This window comes from Pristis pectinata, chromosome 7 (assembly GCF_009764475.1).
Source record: "Pristis pectinata isolate sPriPec2 chromosome 7, sPriPec2.1.pri, whole genome shotgun sequence".
Lineage (NCBI taxonomy): Eukaryota > Metazoa > Chordata > Chondrichthyes > Rhinopristiformes > Pristidae > Pristis > Pristis pectinata.
The window spans coordinates 1,462,865-1,486,933 of record NC_067411.1 but is presented as its reverse complement, the minus strand read 5'-3'; the positions used below and the strand labels follow the sequence as shown (position 1 = coordinate 1,486,933).

The 24,069-nt window shown below is 53.2% G+C and overlaps 1 protein-coding gene across 1 annotated transcript in view; it reads right to left on the bottom strand.

Annotated features, from left to right (window-relative positions):
- The window catches only part of LOC127572506 (sperm flagellar protein 2-like), an 80,480-nt gene that overhangs the window by 55,409 nt on the left and 1,002 nt on the right, over positions 1-24,069 (bottom strand). The window contains exons 2-13 of the mRNA XM_052019865.1: positions 23,759-23,951; positions 23,022-23,210; positions 22,081-22,268; positions 18,996-19,164; positions 17,894-18,113; positions 16,665-16,792; positions 10,520-10,623; positions 8,626-8,927; positions 7,139-7,250; positions 6,730-6,887; positions 4,037-4,147; positions 3,142-3,234 (exon numbers count right to left, since the gene is read on the bottom strand). Of these exons, the coding sequence (XP_051875825.1) occupies positions 3,142-3,234; positions 4,037-4,147; positions 6,730-6,887; positions 7,139-7,250; positions 8,626-8,927; positions 10,520-10,623; positions 16,665-16,792; positions 17,894-18,113; positions 18,996-19,164; positions 22,081-22,268; positions 23,022-23,210; positions 23,759-23,896 (1,912 nt within the window). The 5' untranslated portion in view covers positions 23,897-23,951. The remainder of the gene's footprint in view (positions 1-3,141; positions 3,235-4,036; positions 4,148-6,729; positions 6,888-7,138; positions 7,251-8,625; positions 8,928-10,519; positions 10,624-16,664; positions 16,793-17,893; positions 18,114-18,995; positions 19,165-22,080; positions 22,269-23,021; positions 23,211-23,758; positions 23,952-24,069) is intronic.

The following is a 24,069-nucleotide window of genomic DNA, read 5'->3' as shown; positions in this document are numbered from 1 at the left end:
CATTCTCTTCCCTCATGTCGATGTGCCCTAGCGTATCAGTCTGTCGTACGCCATCCTCACAATCTTCAAAGACTCTCTCTCTGGTGAACACTGAAGCAAAGTATTCATTAAGGACCTCCCCTACCTCTTCCGACTCCAGGCACATGTTTCCTCTTTTATCCCTGGTCGGTCCCACTCTCACTCTAGTCATCCTCCTATTCTTCACATACGTGTAGAACACCTTGGGGTTTTCCTCGATCCTACTTGCTGAGCACTTCTCATGCCCCCTTCTAGCTCTCCTAAGTCCATTCTTAAGCTCCCTCCTGGCTACCTTGTAACTCTCCAGAGCCCTGTCTGATCCTTGCTTTCTAAACCTTAGGTAAGTTTTTCTCTTCCTCTTGACAAGATATTCTATGTCTCCACAACCACACTACCATCCTTCCCCTGCCTCAATGGGACAAACCTATCCAGAACACCATGCAAGTACTCCCTAAACAACCTCCACATTTCCACTGTGCACTTCCCCAAGATCATCTGTTCCCAGTTTACACTCCCAAGTTCCTGCCTAACAGCATCATAATTCCCCCTCCCCCAGTTAAATACTTTCCCATATCGTCTGCTCCTATCCCTCTCCAAGGCTATGGTAAAGGTCAAGGAGTTATGGTCACTATCTCCAAAATGCTCTCCCACCGAGAGATCTGAAACCTGATCAGGCTCATTGCCTAGTACCAGGTCCAGTACGGCCTCTCCTCTAGTCAGCCTGTCCACATACTGTGTCAGGAATCCTTCTTGGACACACCGAACAAACTCTGCCCCATCTATCCCTTTACACTAAGGAGGTGCCAATCAATATTAGGGAAGTTGAAATCACCCATGACAATAACCCTGTTGTTTTTGCACTTCTCCAAAATCTGCCTCCCGATCTGCTCCTCAGTGTCTCTGCTGCTACTGGGAGGGTCTGAAGAATACTCCCAATAGAGTGATCATTCCCTTCCTGTTTCTGACTTCCACCCACACTGACTCAGTAGACGATCCCTCCAGGACGTCCTCCCTTTCTACAGCTGTGACACTGTCCCTGATCAGCAAAGCCACTCCCCCACCGCTTTTACCTCCATCCCTGTCCCTTTTGAAACATCTAAACCCTGGAATATCCAGCAGCCATTCCTGCCCTTGCGACGCCTGTCTCTGATTTAAAACTTTAATTTGTGGACCAGATCTGTTCCTTTCTATAACTAATTTAAAACTAATAGAACTATGGTCACTGGTCCCAAAGTGCTCCCCACTGACACCTCAGTAACTTGCCCTATTACCCAAGAATAGGTCGAGCTTTGCCCTCTCCCTTTCTAGTAGGGCCTTCTGTATCTTGCCTGAGGAAACAAAATCCATCTGAGCTAAGCCCTTCACACTATGGCAGCTCCAGTCTATATTAGGAAAGTTAAGATCTGTTACTGTGACAACCTATTATTCTTGCAACCTTCTGCAGTCTCCGTGCATATTTGTTCCTCTAATTCCCGTTGACTACCAGGGGGCCTACAGTCCAACCCCAGCAAGGTGACCATCCCCTCCTTATTTCTCAGCTCCACCCACAAAGCCTCACTGGATGACCCCTCAGTCATTTTATCTCGGACTACGGCCGTGATGTTCTCCTTCATCAGAAATGCAACTCCCCTCCTCTCTTTCCTCCACCTCTCTCCCTGTAGCACCTGTACCCTGGAATGTTGAGCGGCCAATCCGGTCCCTCCCTCAGCCATGTTTCTGTAATGGGTATAATATCCCAGCCCCACGTATCCCATGCCCTGAGTACATCCACCGTGCCTGTCAGGCTGCCTGCATTGAAATGATTGCAATTTAATCCAACAGTCTTTCCTTGCTCCCGGACATGCTGCTGCCTGTCTCGTCCACTGACCTCATTAGCATTGAATTCTGTCTCCGCTTCCAGCCTCTCATCTGCCTCACTTCTGGTCTGGACCCCTTCCCCCTGCCAATCTCGTTTAAACCTCCCTTGTAGCACTAGCAAATTTGCCCGCCAGGATATTGGTCCCCCTCCAGTTCAGGTGCACCCCGTCCCTCTTGTACCGGTCACCTGTCCCATCCCAATGGTCCACAAATCTGAAACCCTACCCCCTGCAACAACTCTCCAGCCTCACATCCATCTGCCATATCCTCCTATTCTTACCCTCACTGGCACGTGGCACAGGGGTAATCCACAGATTACTACCTTTGTGGTCCTCCTTTTTAACTTATTTCCCAACTCCTCATATTCTCTCTGCAGGACCTCACCTCCTTTCTCTACCTAAGTCGTTTGTACAAACATGCACCACGACCTCTGGCTGCTCACCGTCCCCCTTGAGAATGTTCTGGAACTGCTCAGATATCCTCGACCCTGGCATCAGAGAGGCAACACCATCCCAGAGTCCCTTTTGCTGCCACAGAATCGCATGTTTGCTCCACTAACTATTGAGTCCCCGTCACTATAGTCCTGTCCGCCTTCACTCTTCCCCAATGAGCCTCAGAGCCAGTCCCAGTGCCACAGTCCCGGCTGCTGCAGCTTTCTCCTGAACAGTCACCCTACCCCACACCCCCCCACCCCAGATCCCCTGTGATGCAGACTAGCAATGAGGAGTGGACCACTCAGCCCCTCAAACCTGCCCCACCATTCAATGTGACCATGGCCGATCTGTGCTGACCTCAGCTCCACACCTGTACCAGTTGCCCATCACCCTCAATTCCTTGATCTTTCAAATATTTATCTGTGTCCACCTAACAACCCAGCCTGCACCATCCTCGGGGCAGAGAATTCCAGAGGCTTGTTCCTCTCTAAGAGAAGACATTTCTTTGCACCTCCAGTTTAAATGACTAGTGCCGTATTCTGTCGCAACATCCCGTTGATGGTGCCTCTCCTGCAGTCTCTGGATCCCTGCACAGGGTATTCATTCATTTCTCCCAGAGGCTTGTCGTGCATCCTGCTGACACCGCAACAAAGCAGCATCAGTGCGGCCTGGGCTGGAGCAGCGGTCGAAGGGTCTCACTGCTGGTGAGCTCTCCTCCCACTGCCTTGTCCCTTAACACAGGGCAGACCTGGAGAGCGAGCCTTCCGATCCAACACTTCCCCAACCGAGGTGCTTAGCTAGCTCACTGCTGTGCGAGGAGCCTCCATCGTACCTGCCTGACTAATGGAGCCCGATTTGTTATGCTGCTTATCACCAAGCGACACCTTAGTCTTCTCTTTGGCAGAGCTGAGACCACTCGCAGAACCTGCAGGCAAGACAAGTGGTTGAGGAGATGGCTGGGAAGGTTGCCAGGGTGCCACAGAGGTGATTGGTGGTGGAGATACTTTGGAGCACAGTGGAAATATGAAATTAAAGTGTTTAAAAATATAAAACTACACATTTGATGCATGGATTTGAGGCCACACTTGGGCACTGATAGAGCACTGGTTTCCTTGTGTAAGGAAAGTAGTTAATGTGTTAGATGAGACTCGGACAAGGTTCACTGGATTGACAGGTGAGCTGCCTTTTAAGGAAAGGTTGGACAGGCTGGGCTTGTGTCCACTTGCCTGGACGTCTCAGCCTGATCTCAATGAGATGGTTAGGCACAGACAGTACAACTGGAGCAGTGTCCAGGGCAAGGGGACAAATGCTGAAATTAGAGGCAGGCTGCTTGGGGCAGTCCACATTGGAGGGGGTGGAAGTCTGGGTCGACCCAGAATGAACGTTGGTGCTAGGACTCAAGTGGAGCTTTGGACAGCGAGGTTGGGTGATTTTTCTTGGGCAAGGGTATTGGGGGGCAGAAAAGGGCAGTGAAATAATTTTGATACAAAATTGGATTCAAAGTTGAATCAAATGGGTAATCAAACAGAGGGGCTGAATGGCCTCCGGTCCCATGCCTCTCTGGGACACTTTGCTCTATGATAACTTTGATTGCAGCTTCAGAAGGTAAGCAGCAGGTGGGCTCCATTCTGAAGCAGACCTCAGTGCAGGCAGACTGAGGGTTCTCTGACGGAACCTGCTTGCTTCTCTGAATCCCAGTGCTCCCCTACATCCATACCGGCACTCACCACTTCCTGCCAGATTCCCATCCTTTGGAGCCGTCTCCTGAGGTCCTTGGGAAGGAGATGTTTCAGCCTGGGCGGGAGTAGTTATCTCTGAAGGCTTCTCAGTCCCAGCATCTGGAATTCAGACCAAACACATTGTAATGTGAAGTCACTGCCCTGACTGGGAAACAAGGCAGTCAAGTTCCACACTGCAGGTTCCCACCAACCGCAGTGAGATCAGTGATCCAGTAAAGCAAGCACTGCCCTGGACTGAGAGTTCCTACTCTTCCCCAAAACAATGACCTTTTACCCAAATGAGTGCCCGAAGCTTCATAGAACATTGGACAGTACAGCACAGGAACAGGCCCTTTGGTCCATCGTATCTGTGCTGACCATGAAGCCAATTTAAACTGCGCATCTGCCTACATATGGTCTGTACCTCTCCATTCCCTGCTAGTTCATGAGTGTGTCTAAAGATGTCTTAAATGTTGCTATTGTATCTGCTTCTACAACTTCTGGACACCATTCTGACACTTACGGCATTCTCTCTTCTCCCCCCTCACATCGGGCAGAAGATTTGAAAGCATGTACCACCAGGCTCAAACACAGCTTCTATCCCACTGTCACATGAATGATAGAAAAATAGGGGGCTACGTGGGAGGGAAGGGTGAAATAGATCTTAGAGCAGGATAAAATGTCGACACAACATTGTGGGCCGAAGGGCCTGTACTGTGCTGTAGTGTTCTATGTTCTATGTTATGACCATTGAACGATTCCCTCGTATGATAAGATGGACTCTTGACCTCATTATCTACCCCGTTATGACCTTGCATCTAATTGTCTGCCTACACTGCACTTTCTCTGTAGCTGTGACACTATATTCTACATTCTGTTATTGTGTTACCTTGTACTACCTCGATGCACTGCTGTAATGAATTGATCTGTACGACAAGATTTTCACTGTACTGTGGCACATGGGACAATAATAAACCAATTTACACTCTAAAGACACTTGGACAGGTACATGGGTAGGAAAGGTTGAGAGGGATATGGGCCAAATGGACTCAGTTTAGCAACTTGGTCAGCATGGACGAGTTAGGCCAAAGGGCTGTCTCCTTGCTGTGACTCATGTTCAATGCACCCACCACTCTCTGTGCCAAAAAACTTGCCTTGTAAATCCCCTTTAAACTTTCCCCCCCTCACCTTAAAGCTATGCCCTCTAGTATTTGACATTTCCATTCTGGGAAAACGACTGACCATCTGCCCTATCCACGCCTCTCATAACTTTAGGTACATCTATGAAGTCAGCCCTCCGCCTCTGACACTCCAGAGAAAATAACACAAGTTTTCCCAACCTCTCCTCATTAGCTAATCAACTCCAATCCAGACAACGTCCTGGTGAACATCTTCAGCAGCCTCTCCAAAGCCTCCACATCCTTCCTGTAAAGCAGTGACCGGAACCTTATACAATACTCCAAATGTGGCCTGACCAAAGTTTGATTCAGTTGCAACACACACAAAATGCTGGAGGAACTCAGCAGGTCAGGCAGCATCTACAGAGGGAAATAAACAGTCGACGTTTCCGGTTGGGACCCTTCATCAGGACTGGAAAGGAAGAGGGCAGAAGCAGGGATAATACGGTCAGAGGAGGAGTACATCCAGGCAGGTGAGAGGGGAAAGGTAGGAGGGTGGGGGGAGAAGGGAGAAGCTGAGAGGTAGAAGAGGCAAAGGGCTGAAGGAGGAGGAATCCGGTCGGAGAGGGCAGTGGACCATGGAGTAAAGGATGGAAGGCGGGGAATAGATGGGCAGGTCATAAGGGTGGGGGAAGGGGGCCAGAGGTTAGAGGGAAGACGCAGGATACAGTTGCTGCATCTTTTGTACTGAAGGCCGGACTGCCGAAGGCTGTACACTTCTCTACCATCAGAGGGCAGATTGTCAGCAGAGTGCAGTGGAGCTGAGCCCCAGTGACAGGAACCTGGTGCCGAGCTCAGACACAACCCCACAACTGGTCAACGCCAAATGCTGCAAGTGCTCCCTGGGCTGGGCAGTCGAGTCAGCAGGTGCAGGGGAACACCACCTCCTGTCCATGTCTTGCACCTCCCTCCCCAACAGCACTGTGGCAACTTCACCAGACGGTTCAAGGAGGCAGCTCACCCCCACCAGGGCTGGGCAGTAAACCACCCCAACTCCCCCATAGGTTCATCCTCCCACTGCCTCAACCCTCATCTCCTCAACACCCCCTCACCTTCACTCTCCTCAACATCCACCTCAGTACCCACAGCCTCACCCACAGTCCCTCAGCCCCACTCCACTGCCAACTCTCCAGTAGCCCCACCACACCCTCAACTGTGCTGCAGCCTTACCCACACCACACCCCATATCCAAACCAGCCTGTACATTCCCTCTCCCTCCATCTCCTCATCATCCCCATTCCTCCTTACTGGGCTTCAGACACCCTGTCCCCTCCGGTCGCTGCCTCCTGCCTCCTCTGGTCCCTGCCCCCTGCAGCCTTCCTTCGCCCATGAACACAGTGACTGGGGAGTAGAGTGTGCAGGGCCTCACTCACCATCTCCACTGCCCCTACCCCTGACCTACTCACCAATCCTCCTGTGGGTGACTGGGTCCTACCCAGGTCCCTGCTGGCCGTTGTGCATTGGGCCTGTGCAGGAGCGCTGCGTGCACCCTGTGCCACCGCTGAGGGCGGCAGTGCAGCTCACCTCTGGTGTGCTTCTTGAACAAGGCGTTGACCAGGACGAACTCCAGCTTCTCCAACAGCTGGCTCCACTCCAGCTCCCCGTTCACCTTCACCAGGATCTGCTGCTGCCCCTCGAACCACTTCTCCAGCTTGGACCAGTTGTCCAGGAAACCTGTCAGCCTGTCAATAGGCAGAGGTGTTGTCACCGGCCTTGGCTCCCCACCCACCCCACTGCCCCTAAACCCACTCCCCAAATGGGTCACAACCACTCCCGGGATCACACACCATGGACAAGGGCTCACCCACTGGGCTGAAGGTCATGGCATCACCCCCGGGGCCAGAAGGAGGGGTGTTTGGGGCAAAGGGTGCATTCCCAAGGTCAGGGGTCACAGAGCATTCTCTCTGGGTTGGGGGCCATAGACTTTACTCACCGAGGCAACAGTTGCTCCTCCTCTGGCGACAGGCTCTCACCCACATCCGGGGTCTCCTGGAGTTCCTGTGGGCTGGATGGTTTCTGGATCTCAGCCCCAGCAGCGTGACTGACTGTTGCACACAGGACAAAGAAACATAACACAGCGCCATACACTGATTTAATGCAGCCCCCAACTCCCACCCAGAGCTCCCTCCGCCAATCCCAGTCCCCGCCCAGCACCCTCCGCCAATCCCAGTCCCCGCCCAGCACCACACCAACTCTTCCTCCAACCCCATTCACCTCCCATTTACCTCTGAGTTAAGCATGGAAAGAGGCCAACCAAGATATCTATCCGAGAAAGTCCCATTTGCCTGCAATTGGCTCAAATGCCTCTCAGCCTTTCCCATCCATTTACCTGTCCCAATGTATTTTAATTGTAGCTGCCTCCACAGCTTCCTCTGGCAGCTCGTTCCATACCCACCACCCTCTGTGTGGAAAAAGTTGCCGCTTTTAAATCCTTGCCCTCTCACCTCTGCCCTCCAGTTTTAGATTCCCCCACCCTGGCGAGAAGACAGTGACCATCCACCCTGCCCACGCACCTCATGATGTTACTGTAAGCTCACCCTCAGCCTCCTACGTTCCAGGGAAAACATCCCCCATTATTAAGCCTCTCTTTATAACTCAAGCCCTTGTGATTCTCTTCTGCACCCTTTCCAGCTCACCGCACAACCAGAGCTGCACAGTATACTGTGTGTGGTCTCACCAGTGACTTGTACAGCTGTAACATGACGTCCCAACTCCAGTACGCAGTGCCCTGACCGATGAAGGCCAGCGTGCCAAACGCCTTCTTCACCACCCTGTCTACCCGTGTTACCACTTTCAGGGAACCATGTACCTGTACACCTGGGTCCCTCTGTTCTACAACACTCCCGGGGACCTGCCCTTTACAGCACAAGCCCTGCCCAAATTAACTGACCAAAATGCGACACCTTGCACTTCTCCAAGTTAAATCCCATCAATCTTTCCTTGGTTCACTTTTCCAGTTCATTTAGATCCTGTTGTGATATTAGGTACCCCCTTCACTGTCCACTACACCACCAATGTTGGCGTCACACCTCTTGCCCTCACCTCTTTATACTGGCCATCTCCCTCTACTCCTGCAGTCCAGGTGAAGAGTCTCGAGCTGAGACATCGACTAACAGATGCTGCCTGACCCGTTAGTTCCTCCGCCGGGTTGTTTCTTTGCTCCACATTCCAGCAGCTACAGTGTCCTGTGTCTCCCTCTGCTCCTCCACTCCCTCCCTGTCCTGGGATGTGGGATGTGGGATCCTCCCTGTCCTGTCCCGATTCCCTCCCACACTCTGCACCATTGCTCTGCCCCTGGAGCACTGAGCCCTCCCTGTCCTGTCCCACCCACCCCACAGTCCCGTCCCAATTTCTTCCCCCCCCCCCACCGTCCCATCCCCTCCCCTCTCGATTCCCCCCCCTCCCTGCCCTGACCATTACCTTCCCACACTCTGCACCGTTGCTCTGCCCCTGGACGCTGGGCGCTACCTGTGCTTTCCGAGTGGCGAGCCAGCACAGTGTTGTCTGAAACCTCCAGGAGGATGGCAATGTCCAGGGCAGGCTGGGGAGGGGGGGGCTCTTTGGAAGCCTTGGGGTCCACAGCCAGTTTGGTCCTGGACCTCTTGGTCTTTGGCATGGTATTGTCAGGGTCGAGCCCAGTCAGTGCCTTCTCCAGCAGCTTGGCCTGGGTGATGGTCACTGGGAATCCATCGAGGATCCAGCCACATTCTGCCGGCAGTCGCCTACAACAGGAGAGCGGGGCACGAGGGTTAATGTATGAGAAGCCTCCGGTCAGTGTACGAGGAACCTCCAGTCAATTGTCTACAACAGGAGAGTGGGGCATGAGGGTCAGTGTTTGAGGAACCTCTGGTCAGTCGTCTACAACAGGAGAGCGGGACATGAGGGTCAGTGTACGAGGAACCTCCAATCAACAGTCTACAACAGGAGAGCAGGACACGAGGGTCAGTGTTATGGAACCTCCGGTCAGTCACCTGGGCCACTGCACTCACTCGCTCACACACACTGGTGTGAACCGGGAGAACAGACGGAGATTCTCACATGTCGAGGCGAAGTCACACAGCAGGGAAACAGGCCATTCAGCCCATCGGCCTGCAGGGAGATCCCTCACACAGCGAGCTGGTCTAATCAGGGAGGGGGAGATCCCTCACACAGCGAGCTGTTCTAATCAGGGAGGAGGAGATCCCTCACAGAGCGAGCTGTTTAAGAGGCTCTTAGATAGGCACATGGATGTGCAGAGAATGGAGGGATGTGGACATTGTGTAGGCAGAAGGGACCAGTTGAGTTATGTGCTTAATTAGTTTGGTACAACAGTGTGGTTCAGAGGGCCTGTCCCTGTGCTGTACTGTTCCATGTTGTTCTATGAAATGGGTGAATGGGATAAACACCTCGTCTGTGTGCAGGACGTGGCACAGGTACAATGGGCCGAATGGCTCCTTGTCTCATCCACTGCCAGCTCAGTGAATGGCCAGTGCCCGTCTCCACACAGAAGCCGGGCTGTGTGGGACCTGGCCCTGCTCAGCATTCCCGGGAACAGGTCAGGTCAGAGGATACTTACTGTGAGGCAGAGGGAAAGGGAGATCTGGGAGGGGCGGTGGGGCCGCAGAGAGTGGGGGTGGGGCTGGGGAGAGGGGTACACCAGAGATTGAGGCAGGATGGGAAGGGGTAGGAACAGCAAAGGAGAGGGACGGGAGAAGGGGAGGAGAGGGGCAGGAAGGAAGGAGGGAGTGAACTGAAGGGAGCAGGGAATGGGGTAGACGAAGGGGAGGGGAGAGTGAGGGGCTGGGAAAGGACAAGGGGAAGAGGGAGAGGCAGACCACCCTGAAGGAAGCACCGAGCTGTGGGAGGATCCCTCTTGTGGATGAACTCGTACATTCCCTCAGCATATGGAGGAATTTAAAATAGAGGGATATGTGGGAGGAAGGGGTTAGATAGCGTTAGGCGTGGTTTAAAGGTCGGCACAACATGGTGGGCTGAAGGGCCTGTATTGTGCTGTACTGTTCTATGGTTCTACAGCCACAGAGCGATGGGAGTCCAACGCTCTGTGCTCTGCAGTACAGGGGCATGATCTCTCACACAGCAGGAGCACCAGTCACCCAGTAACCAGCACATCGGTCAGGTACCAATCACCCAGTAACCAGCACATCGATCAGGTACCAGCAGTCACCCGGTAACCAGAACGTCGGTCAGGTACCAGCAGTCACCCGGTAACCAGCACATCGGTCAGGTACCAATCACCCAGTAACCAGCACATCGGTCAGGTACCAGCAGTCACCCAGTAACCAGCACATCGGTCAGGTACCGTCACTGAACTCACCGCAGACACTCGGTCACCATCTCCACCAATAACTCGTCAGGAACACTTTTGCCTTTCCTCAGGAGATTGGCAGCGTGCTCTCCCAGCTGGGCCCGAGCACTCGGCTGTGGGACAAAACACCGTCAGTTCCCGTCAGCGGCAGTTACACCGAACAGTGAAACACTGCGGGACTCAAGTCAGAACCAACTCATTGGCAGACGGGTCCCACACACACACCAACCCTCACTGGGGGACGGGTCTCACACACACACTGACCCTCACTGGGGGATGGGTCCCACACACACACTGACCCTCACTGGGGGACGGGTCCCACACACACACCGACCCTCACTGGGGGACGGGTCCCACACACACACTGACCCTCACTGGGGGACGGGTCCCACACACACACCCACCCTCACTGGGGGATGGGTCTCACACACACACCGACCCTCACTGGGGAACGGGTCTCTCCCCCCCCCCCCACACACACACACACACACACACACACACACACACACACACACACACACACACACACACACACACTGACCCTCACAGTGGGACGGTCCCACACACACAGACCCTCACTGGGGAACGGGTCTCTCCCACACACACACACACACACACACACACACAGACCCTCACTGGGGGATGGATCCCACACACACTGACCCTCACAGTGGGACGGTCCCACACACACTGACCCTCACTGTGGGATGAGTCCGGCACACACACACACCCACCCTCACTGGGGGACGGGTCCCACACACACATCCACCCTCACTGGGGGACGGGTCCCACACACACACCCACCCTCACTGGGGGACGGGTCCCACACACACTGACACTCACTGGGGGACGGTCCCACACACACTGACTGGAGTCTATGTCCAGTAGTGTTCTATAAGGATCACTGGGACCACTGTTTGTTATGGACACACTACATATATCGCATGTTATGTACATAAACGTCGGCGGTCTGATCAGCAAGTTTGCAGACCTCACAAGAACTGGCAGAGCTGTGGAGAGTGAGGAAGGTTGTCAAAAGATTCAGCAGGATCCAGACCAGCTGGAAACGTGGACAGAGAAGTGACACATGTAGTTCACTCCGGACAAGTGTGAACTGTTGCACTTTGGGAGGTCAAATGTAAAGGGAAATGTAAAGGGTAAATGGCAGGACCTTTAGAGGCAGTGATGTACAGAGGGACCTGGGCGTGCAAGTCCATTGCTTCCTGAAAGCATGCCTTCTTTTCTACCCCATCTACTTGTTGCAACACAAGTAGGTAGGGTAGTAAAGAAGGTATACAGGTACTTGCCATCATCAGTTGGGGCATTGAGTGCAAGGGTCAGGAGGTCATGCTGCAGCTGTATAAAAATTTTGGCCAGGCCACACTTGGAGTATTGTGTGCAGTTCTGGTCGCCCCATTACAGGGAGGATGTGGAGGCTTTGGAGAGGGTGCAGAAGAGGTTCACCAGGATGTTGCCTGGATTACAGGGAGAGGTTGGACAAACTTGGATTGTTTTCTCTGGAGTGTCGGAGGTTGAGGGGGGGGACTTTGTAGATGTATCTGAGAGGCAGATAGTCAGTCTTTTCCCTGTGGTAGAAATGTCAAATACTAGAGGGCATAGCTTTAAGGTGAGAGCAGGAAAGTTTAAAGGAGGTGTGCAGGGTTAGTTTTGTTTTTGGTGGGTGCCTGGAACAGGCTGTTATCATCAAACAGGAGGATTTTGAAGGCTTAATAGGCTTAATGCTGGATAACTCCCCAGGATCTGATCAGATGCATCCTAGGCTGCAGTATGAGGCAAGGGAGGCGACTGCTGGGGCCCTGATGCAGATTTGCCAGCCCCAGGTCGGGTAACTGGACAGCAAACGTGGTTACTTTATTCAATGAGAAAAGCGGGGGAATCCAGGTAATTACTGGCCCAAGTCTAACATTACTGGCAGGGAATTTATTGGAAAAAATTCTGAGGTACGGCATTAATCTACACTTGGAAAGGCAGGATTAATCAAAGGCAGTCAATGTGGTTTTCAACGGGAGAGATCCTGCCTGACCAATTTAATTATTCAAAAGGTTAACAAAAATGTATTGTTGAGGGCAGTGAGTTTTATTTTGTCAACATGGAACTTACTAAGTCTTTGACAAGGTCCCATGTGGTATGCTGGTCCAAAAGGTCAGATCCCATGGGATCCAGGGCAAGTTGGCAAAATCTGTTTTTTTGGATCCAAAATTGACAGTGATAGGAGGTGGAGGGTTGGAAGCCTGTCACCAGTGGTGCCCCAGAGATCGGTGCTGGGACCCTATGGTCACATAGTCATAGGGTAATACAACACAGAAACAGGCCATTTGGCCCAACTGAGCTATGCTGACCATGGTGCCCACCAAGCCAGTCCCATTTGCCCGCATTTGACCCATTTCTCTCTAAAACTTCCCTATCCATGTACTTATCCAAATGTCTTTTAAATGTTATTGTACCTGCCGCAACCACTTCCTCTGGCGGCTCGTTCCATATACTCACCACCCTCTGATGTGGGTAGGAGGTAACGTGAAAATTGGTGGTTTTGTTGATAGTGCGGAGGACAGCCAAGTACGCAGGGTGACACTGATCAGTTGGTAAGATAGGGAGAGCATCGACAGATGGAAGTTAACCCCGACAAGTGTGAAGCAATGGACTTTGGGAGGAGATGCACAGTGAAGTGGGGCTAGGGAGCTTTGAGGAAGGGAGGGACCTCTGTACAAGCCCAAGGACCACTGAAGGTGGGAGCACAGGTGAAGGAGAGCTGTCACCAGTTCCTGGATAACACACAGACACAAGACATTCTGCAGAGGCTGAAATCTGGAGCAATACACAAAAAGTGCTGGAGGAACTCAGCAGGTCAGCCAGCATCCATGGAGGGAAATAAACAGTTGACATTTCAGGCCGAGACCCTTCACACTGCAGCATTTCCCCTTCTCCCGGCTGTGTGTGCTCTCACCCACCTGAACTCCAGCTTGCCAGCGGTGGGAGTCTGGGTCCCCGGCACCTCCTTCCACACCCCCCCCCCCCCCGACTCAGGCTCCGAGAGATCACATTAACATCAGCATCTTCCCCCAAAATCCCCAGCAGCCTGCCCTCTGCATTCACCGACACTGACAGACCCCAGGAGAACAAGAACATCATCGCTGGGGTTGATGGAGACCACTGGTGCTGAGATGGTGGGGTCAGTTCCCCCCTCACTGCAGCCTGACTGACACACTGTGGTGACCCCGGGATCACTGTCACACAGCCACAGGAACAGAATCAGTCAATGCCTTCAAATGAGGATCACGCAGGAACCCGAGAGGGGAACCGTCCCAGGGCTGTGGGGAAAGAGCAGCACAGTGGGATGGGCTGACAGGAGCCAGCTGGGCCCAATGGTCTCCTTCTGTACTGGAGCAACTGGATGATTCAGCCAGTGCTTTAGAGCCTGGCCAGCTCACCACAACCCAGTTAGTGCTCCAGTGCCCCCGGGGCCCAGCCAGTGTCCTGCTCATGGGCCCAGCCAGTGCTCCAGGGCCCAGCCAGTGCCCCAGTGCCCCAGGGCCCAGCCAGTGCTCCAGTGAGCTGAAACCAAGCACCTTTGCCAACTGCAGCATGTGGAATATGAGGTTACAACTGCACTGGGCTCTGGCCAGACCCTCCATGACCTCTGCCCCCAGCGGCACCTCAACCATGACCCCTAACCTGAGCTTTGCCCCTCACAACCTCCCCAGCCCTCACTAACTCACTGCCCTGACTGACTCCGACCCCTTCACCTCCGCCCCAGCTGTTGTGTGAGGGGTAGCGGGCTGCTGGCCAGCTCTGCTGCCTCCGGTCGCAGGCTCAGGGTGATCCGCCAGTTGCCCCGTGGCCGGATGGCGGAGCAGATCCTGCGCAGCACCCTTCTCTCCATCCCGCCCATCAGGGGCTGCCCCGTCCCTAGCTCTGGGTCGCGCTGGGTCCGGGCGGCCTGCCTACACAGTCCAACAACACAGCCTGGCCGTCAGTGAGGGTGTTCCACAGGCAGGGGAGGGGGAGATGGGACGGGGGGGGTGAGGGGGAGCAGGATGGGGCAAAGGGAGGGAGGGGGATGGGTGGGTTCGGGAGGGGGAGGGAGAGGTGGGGTCGGGAGGAGAACCGGAATGGGAAGGTAGGACGTCTATGTCACTGACAATACCAGCATTCTTTGTCTGTCCATACCTGCCCCAGGGACAGCTGGCTGCAAAGGGTTGACCACATGGAGTCACATATGGGCAAACCCAGGTAAAGGTGCCAGAATTCCTCTCCAAAGGACATTAGTGAACCCTGGGGGTCTTCAGGAAAATCCAGTTTCAGGGTCAGTGTTAGTGAGAATAACTGTTTTTAAATTCCAGGGTTGTTTGAATTCTTGCGTTGCCAAGAGGGGATTCAGACCCTGCCTCTGGGTCGATGGTCCCGAGCCCCACAGCTGACCAGTCAGACCTTCCACAGGGATGGGGAGGGGAAGAGCGTAGATAAAGTGAGTGCTGGTCCCCTGGTGGAGGAGACTGGGGAACTAATGATGAGAAATAGAGGAATGGCAGAGAGTCTAAATGATTATTTTGAATCATTTATCACAGTTAGAAGACATCCTAATAAGAACAGATAATCAAGGAGCAAAGAGGGAGGAAGGAATCTACATTAAAATAAAAAGGTAGAGTGTACTCCCATGTTAATAGAAGAGTTCCATTCTGAGAAAACCATCCATTTTGCAATTTTCCATTATGCAAACCCATTTCTCCCCATTGAATCCTGTGTTATAAGTGGAGATGTGTTCCTGCGGGAAGCTTTTCTCTCAACAGTAATGCCCCTGCATGTGAGTGGTCCATAAACAAGGGAATTCTGATTGTATTATAGACAGAAGAGAAAGGTTTGTTGTTTTAATTAACTAGAAATGGATATTAAGTTGTCTGACAAAATAACTGTACAAGTATCAATAGAAATGGCCTTGTCAGTTTCCAAAGCAAATCCCTTAAGTGGCCTCCTGCTGTGAACAAACAGCCAGCGATTTACAGAGATTCACCTGCACCTCCCTTAATATCATCTACTGCATTCGGTGCTCCAAGTGTGGCCTCCTCTACATTGGTGAGACCCACGCAGACTAGGTGACCGTTTCGCAGAACACCTGCGCTCTGTCCGTAACCACGATCTGCATCTCCCCGTTGCCGGTCACTTCAACTCCCCCTCCCACACTGTCACTGATATGTCAGCCCTCGGCCTCCTCCACTGCTGGGAGAATTCCAGGCGCAAACAGCACCTCATTTTCCGTCTTGGAACCTTGCAGCCTAATGGCATGAACATTGAATTCTCCCACTTTTAAGTAAACCAAACCCCCCCCCCCCACCCACCTTGCCTCTTCTTCCCTTTCCCAGCCTCCCTCTCTTTTCTGTCCTCACCATTTTTTTCTCTCTCCTTTCCCTCCCCTCCCGCCATGCCGCCTGCCTCCACACCTTTGACTCATCCCCCAGTGGGTCTGCTCTCCCCTCCTCCCCCACACCTGCCTATCACTATCGCTTACCTGCATCAACCTATCGCCACCCCGTGCCCACCCCACCTCCCCTCTTCTGTCCACCTATCACTGCTCTGCTTTTCCCTCCTATATATTGGGCTTCCCCTTTTCCTATCTTCAGTCCTGAAGAAGGGTCCTGACCCGAAACGTTGACCGCCTGCTTTTCTCCACGGATGCTGCCTGGCCCGCTGAGTTCCTCCAGCATCATCGTGTTTTCTCATCTGGATTCTAGCATCTGCCGTCTGTTTCTCTAGCCTGTGATTGTTGCCCTTGGAAGACTCATTCAGTTCTCTGTATATGATGTTTTGTTTATTTTCTTCTCATAAATTTTGTAAGAGCAAATTTTTATTCGGTATCTCAGATTTCTGGGTAGTGACTTCTCTAGGGACAAACTTCTGTTACCCAAACTGCCGTAACACTGGGGTACACTGTACTGGGCAAGGTGACGTCCCTCAGTACTCCCCAAGACACCATTCACAATGTATGCTCTGGCCTCATTAGTGCTCCAAGGTGCACCACCTCACATTTATCTGGATTAAACCCCATCTGCCAAGTCTCAGCCTGTTTCACTGACATATCGAAGTCACCCTACAGCCCAAGACCACCCTCCACACCACCAACAACTTGCCTCCCACTCACCACTTTTTCCATTCCAGCCTCTGCTTCATCCCCCTGGCTCTCACCGGGATCCGCAGTTTCACCCTCATCGAAGGCCCGCACTGCTTCCTGGAGCAGGGTCTCCGGACTGATTGCTCGGATATTCAGGGCTGTGGAGGCGATGGGAAGTGTGCATTAACTGAGGTTGGCCCCACCCCCTGGCAGTACAACAGAGGGGTGAGCAAAGTTGCACGGGCACAGGATGTGCATGCAGGGGGATTACATACATGTAGAGAGAGGAGGGGAGTGGCCGCTGGCAGAGTTCAGAGCACCGTGGCAGCCACAGGAATAGAAGATGGAGTGAATAGGCTCCTTCTGTGGTGAACCATGCGGTTGGCCTGTGAAAGCTCCAAGGGGAGGGCTTATGGAATGACAACGGGGGTGCAGAGGCAAAGGATTTTAGGGAGGAAGTTCCAGAGTGCTAGGCTGGTCACGGAGTGAGGTGGGAGTCAGGTGTACTGGAGCTGAGAACTGCAGGGGATACCCACGGCCCAGACAGTTGGGGTTATGGAAGGAGTGGGGCCAGAGAGAGATGGGAGGAAAGGGCAAAGCTAAAGGAGAGGTGGGAATTCAGTACGGGGGGGGAGAGAAGGACAGTATTGTTGCCTCCAGTACTGCTGATGGCTTTATGTTAACTCGAGGGAGAAAGGAAGAGAAGTAACTGGTAATATGGGTTACTCAACCTTCAGTAGATAAATTGGATAAAAAACAAGGTAGTTACAAAGTTTATGCATCTCAGAGAGACAAACGGTGTTACCGTTCTACAATGAACCATTAACAGTGTTTCTCCCCACTCAGATGCTGCCTGACCTGCTGACCATTATCAGAATTTGTCTCCAGCGCCTACAGATCTTTACTTTCAGTTAGGAAATCACAACATGAATAGCCGAGGTCAACGGGTCAACCAAACAGGGAGTGTTGTATTGCAAAATGTTTTACAGATGACATGAGAATTGGTGATGAATTGGTGGTATATATCCAAAGATCCTTGCTGGCAGCACAGGTAGTTAATGTGTTGAAGGAGGCAAATAGGATACTTGCCTTCATTAGCCGGGACATAGAATATACGAGCAGGGAGGTTATGGTACAACTTTATAAAACAGAGTGGGTCAGTGTGTGAGGAGGGGGGAGGAGGGAAGGTCTCCATGGGAGAAGGGGGGTCTCTGTGTGTGGTCTTAGATACCTGGCCCCCTCTCCGACTCGAAGCTTACCTTGTGCGAGGTGCTTCAGGCAGGTGGTTTTACCTGCGTGCAGTTTGCCCAGTATACAGGCCTTGATGGGGAACGGGGGGAACTGTGGTGGCGGGCTTGGTTCCTTGGTCGGGTGGGCTGCCTCGATGATCCGGTTGACTGCATGACCCAGAACATTGTTATTTGGAGGTGGGCCGTGAATATCACCATCTGCAGGAGGCTGCCATTCACCTCTCATCAGCTGGGAGGCAGCAAGAAGACAAAGGATTAGTGAGTGAGGGAAAGCATGTGAGAGGACACACAGGAGGAGGACATTGTGAGAGAGGGAGCATGAGACAGGGCACAAGGAGAGCAGCGGAGAGAGAGAGAACATGAGAGGGGCTGAGGGACAGATAGAAGGGCACAAGACCGAGAGTGTGAGAGAGCGACACGTGAGAGAGGGCACAAGAGAAAAAGCCCGAGAGGGAGTGCCAGAGAGAGGGGGGAGGGAGAGTATGTGAGAGGACATGCAGGAGGGGGAGGGGGCATGTGAGAGAGGGATTAGAGACAGAGTGCAGGAAGGAAAGAGTAAGCAAGGGACTGGAAGAGGAAGGGAGTGTGTCAGAGGCAGTATGACAGAGAACAAGGCAGCACGCAACAGACACACACGCGAGAGAAGTGTCAGAATACACAGCTCCCATTTTCAGGGAACCGGAACTCTGCTGTGCGCCAGGATCTCCCAGTTCCACGACACTCCCCAGGGCCCTGCCATTTACCCTGCAGGTCCGGCCCTGATTTAACTTCCCAAAATGCATCACACTGCACTTGTCCAAGTTAAATTCCATCAGCCATGCCCTTCCCCACTTTCCCAGTTGATCCTCTGGTAACTTTAGAAAACTTTTATCACCGTCTGATATACCACCAAGTGTGTAAGTCATCTACTAACTTACACATCATGCCACTGACATCCTCTTCCAAATGACAAGTAACAAAGGACCCAGCCCAACGAAACAAAATGCTGTAATCACACCCTGACACAGTCCCATCCTGTAATCACACCCCGACATAGTTCCCCCATAGTCACGCCCATAGTACATGGTACCAAGCTGTAAACCAGAGGGGTGGTGGAGCCTAGGTTTAGTACCTGGTAGTCTTCATAATCCTGGGTATTGAGCAAGTGCTGCTTGGCCAGCTCAATGCTGTCCTCAGGACTCTCGGCTGAAGCCTGCTGCGGTGCTGCTGGCTGCTCAAAGATCGGCATCTGGGTGAAAAACAGCTCCTTCCACTCCCTCATCACCTTGCTCGGAATCAAGCTGTGGGGTTGAATACATTCACAGTGCAAACACAAGCCTTGATTCAGCAGGAAGAACTGGCTCATTCCTCTCCCACTGCATTTGCCGTGGAGAAGGACATGGGTGAGTGTGGACAGGGAGGGAACCGTGATATCCTGCAGCAGATCCACATTGGGTCTTCAAACATACAAAAGGTGGATAACTCCCTGGGACCTGACGTGTATCTGAGGATGTTACAGGAATCAAGAGATCACTGGGGCTTTGGCAGAGATTTTTGTAACTTTGTACTGGAAGACTACTGGAGGCAGCTAATATTAAGCCTTTATAACACAGAACATAGAACACTACAGCACAGTACAGGCCCTTCGGCCCACAATGTTGTGCCGACATTTTATCCTGCTCTAAGATCTATCTAACCCTTCCCTCCCACATAGCCCCCCATTTCTCTATCATTCATGTGTCTATCTAAGAGTCTCTTAAATGTCCCTAATGTACCTGCCCCCACAACCTCTGCCGGCAGTGTGTTCCATGCACCCACCACTCTCTGTGTAAAAAAAAACTTAGCCCTGACATCCCCCTTATGCCTTCCTCCAATCACCTTAAAATTATGCCCCCTCATGTTAGCCATTGTCGCCCTGGGAAAAAGTCTCTGACTGTCCACTCGATCTATGCCTCTTACCATCTTGTACACCTCTATCAAGTCACCTCTCCTCCCCCTTCTCTCCAAAGAGAAAAGCCCTAGCTCACTCAATTTAAGGACAGCAGGGATGTGCCAGGGAACTACAAGCCAGTGAGCCATGGAAGTTATTGGGAAGTTATGGGAAGGGATTCTGAGAGATAGGATTTGTAAAGACAAGGAGTGATTAGGGAGAGTCAGCATGACTTTGTGCGTGGGAAATCGTGTCTCACGTGACCAAGAGGACTGACAAGAGCAGGGCAGTGGACGTTGCCTACATGGAGTTTGGCAAGGCCTTTGACAAGGTCCCACATGGTGGGCTGATCCGGAAGGTTAGAACATATGGGATCCAGGGCGAGCTAGCCAACTGAAAATTGGTAGGAGGCAGAGGGTGGGAGTGGAGGGTTGTTTTTCAGATGGGAGGCCTGTGACCGGTGGTGTGCCGCAGGGGTCGGTGCTGTTTGTCATGTATATTAATGATTTGGTGAGAATGTAGGTGGCGTGGTGGGCAAGTTTGTAGATGACACCACACTTAGTGTTATAGCAGACAGTGAAGAAGGTTGTCTAGAGTTACAAGAGGATCTGGATCAACTGGGAAAGTGGGCCAAGGAATGGCAGATGGAACTTATCTTGGACAAGGGCGATGCGATGCATTTTGAGAAGTCAGGGCAGGTCTTGCACAGTAAATGGCAGGTCCCAGGAGAGTGTTGTTGAACAGAGGCAGCTTGGGGCACAGGTATATAGTTCCCTGAAATGGGTGGTGAGGAACGTGTAGGGAATGCTTGCCCCCATTGGCCAAGGCACTGAGTATAGGAATCATGTTACAGTTGTACAAAACACAGGAGCACTGTGTGCAGTTCTGGACACCACACTATAGGAAGGATGTGATTAAGCTGGAAAGGGTGAAGGAAGTATCCACAAGGATGTGACCCCAACACAGTGTCTCTATGATGTTGCCTGGACTGGAGTGCTTTAGCTGCAAGGAGAGAATCAGAATCAGATCATTGACTGAGATGATGTGAAATGTGCTGTTTTGCAGCTGCAGTACAGTGCAAGACATGAAATTACTATAAACCACAAAAATAAATAATGTAAATTAATGATTAACACGGTGGTGTTCATGGACTGTTCAGAAATCTGATGGCAGAGGGGAAGAAGCTGTTTCTGAATCATAGAGACTGGATAGACTGGGTCTCTTTTCCCTGGAGTGAAGGAGGCCGAGAGGAGACATGAGAGGTGTATAAAATTATGAGAGGCGTATAAAATTATGAGAGGCATAGTTGGGAGTTATAAGGAAAGATTGGACAGAACGTAAAACAATACAGCACAGCAACAGACCCACTGTGTCTGTGTCAACATGATGCCAATCTCATTCCTGCCATCTGCCTAAATATGGTCTGTCTCCCTCTTTTCCCTGCGTATTCACGTGTCTGTCAAACTACCTCTTAAATATTGTCATCATATCTGCTTGTATAATTTTATAAACTTCTATCAGGTCTCCCCTCAGCCTCCAATGCTACAGAGAAAAAAGCCCAAGTTTGTCCAACGTCTCCTTATAGCCAATAGTCTCTAATCCAGGAATCTCTCCTGTACCCTCGCCAAAGCCTCCACATCCTGTCAACTAGAACTGTACACAATACTCCAAAAATTATCCCACTCTGCTTGCCCTGGAGTGAAGTGAAGCTGAGAGGTGACATGATAGAGGTGTATGAAATTGTGAGGAAGCACTGGGTAGGTAGCCTTGGTATTCACCGGGGAGGTGGACGTGGAGGCTGGAGGGTGAAGGGAGAAGCACATTGATATTAGGAAGTGTTAGAGATATCGGAGCACATGAGGGTGGTAAATCCACTAGGATGCCAAGGGAAGCAAGGCGTGAGATTGCTGGGGCTCTGACAGAGCTTTTTGCAGTGTTTTAGCCATGGGTGAGGGACCAAAGGGGGACAGAGGTGAGGCGAGGGATAGGCAGGGGTGAGGGATAGGTGAGGCGAGGGATGGGCGGGGGTGAGGGATGGGTGGGGTGTGAGGTAGGGCAGGGTGAGGTGTGGGATGGACGGGGGTGGTGAGGTAGGGCAGGGTGAGGTGTGGAATGGGCAGGGGTGAGGGATGGGTGGGGGTGAGGTGAGGTAGAGCGAGGTGAGGTGAGGTAGGGCGAGGTGAGGTAGGGCAGGGTGAGGTAGGGTGAGGAGTGGGATGGGCGGGGGTGAGCAGGACACCACGTGAGGGTCGGTGCCGGACGTGTGGGCGAGCTGTGAGCCACCTACCCTTGGGTGAGCTGCCGGTACTCGGACACGGTGGTGACCAGGTCGAGGATGTGTGCCACCACCTCCTGGCACAGCTGGTAATGTCGGCGGAACCGTCGCTCGGCCCAGTCAGCCATCAGCCGCTCGTGGACCTCCCGCTCCCGCTCTCGCCTCTCTGCCTGCTCCACTCTCTCCTGTCGCGCCAGCACCTGCGGGCAGCCGCGCACACTCACGTCAGCGGGAGCGGGGGGAGGAGGGGGGGTGGAGCAGGAAGAGAGCGAGGGGAGAGGGAAGGGGGCGGGGGGAGGAGAGGGGGCGGGGAGGGGAGAAGGGGGCAGTGGAGGGATCACTGGGGGAGGTTGTGGTTACGATTGGATCAGACCTGATCTGCCAGCGAATGCTGGAAACACTCAGCAGATCAGGCAGCGTCTGTGGAGAGGGGAAACATCAATGTTTCAGGTCGAGGATTCCCTTTTCTTGAGCCGTCCCTTCCCTACCATCTCTCTGACCGATGACCTGCGCACATCTGGACTTCCATCAGGAAGGTGAAATGCCTGGGTAACAAACATCTGTGAAGTGGATGCGAGTGATCCCAGTGCAGCAACAACTGGCGAACAGTGGGGGCATCACCCCTTTGCTCAACCCACCCCTCCCTCCACTCCCTTCTCTCCTGTCCTTTGAGAACTGATGTTTCTCTCTTCCCCAGTTGTGACGAGGGGCCCTGGACTGCAAACATTACCTGGTTCTGTCCCCACAGACGCTGTCTGACCTGCTGAGTGTTTGCTGCGTTCTCTGGTTTTACACCGGATTTCCAGCCCCTGCAGTGTTGAGGTTTTCAGTTACGGCCGTTCCCTGGACTGGGGAGATCCTGGCAGTAAGTTGGGCCTGACCTGGCTCAGCGCTCCAGCAGCCAGGTGTGGCACGGTGCCGTCCCAAGGAGGAGGGAGCTCGAGCCAACATACCTCCTCTCGGTCCAGGGACTGCCTGAACTCCTTCAGCCGCTGCTCCTCGTACTGCTTCTCGCGGAAGATGCGGTTCTGCACCATGACGTGCTTCTCGTGCCGCACGTGCATCAGCTGCACGATGACCCGCCGCTCCTGCAGGGACTGCCGCATCAGCCTGGTGACCAGCTGCTCCTCCCGGTACACCTCCTGGGGCAGAGCAGGGGGTCAGGGGCAGCAGCGCACAGCGGCAGGCACCCACCCACACACCCAGTACCACCCTAGGGTATGGCTTACACCCCCACCCCCCCAGTGCCACCCCAGGGTACAGAACACCCCCACCCCAGGGTACGGCTACTCCACACCCACCCTGACCTACCCCACCAATTTAGCAAGGTACCCAACACCCCTCCACCCACCCAGCACAGCCCCAGGGTACACAGTTTACCCCCACTACCACCCTGATCCATCCACCCCACCCAATATCTCACCCCCACACCCATTCACCCACCAGGACAACTCCACAGTACCCAGCCTACCCTCTCCCCACCCCCCCCCAGCTCACCCATCCCCACCCTGACCCACCACTCCCCCACCTCGTCCATTCCCTGCACCTTTCACCCCCCCACCTCCCACCCAACTCCTTTACTTGCCCCCACCTCCACCCCATACCCCCTCCCCACTTCCCCTCCCTCCTGCCCATCCCCCTGGTCTCCCCCACCTGCCCCTGCCGGCCTGGCTCTGGTCGTCCCTCTCACCTCCTGGGCCTCGTGTGCCTCCAGCTGTTCCAACATGACTCTGCGCCGCCTCTTCTCCCGCTCCTTCCGAGCCTGTGCATCGTCCTTGAGTCGCCGACGGACGTTCTTGATGAAGCTTTGTCCCTCCTCCACCCTCATGCAGGGGCTACTGGGCTGGTCCTGGGGGGCAGCTCCTTCCAGCAGCTCCAGGGTGCTGCACACAGACAGGGGGCAATTACTCCCCCCCACAACAGCCCACCAGCCCTCTCTCCCACAGCCCACAGACCCCTTGCTGCTCACATCTTAGTCCGAGTCCGTTGGGCCTGCCAGTG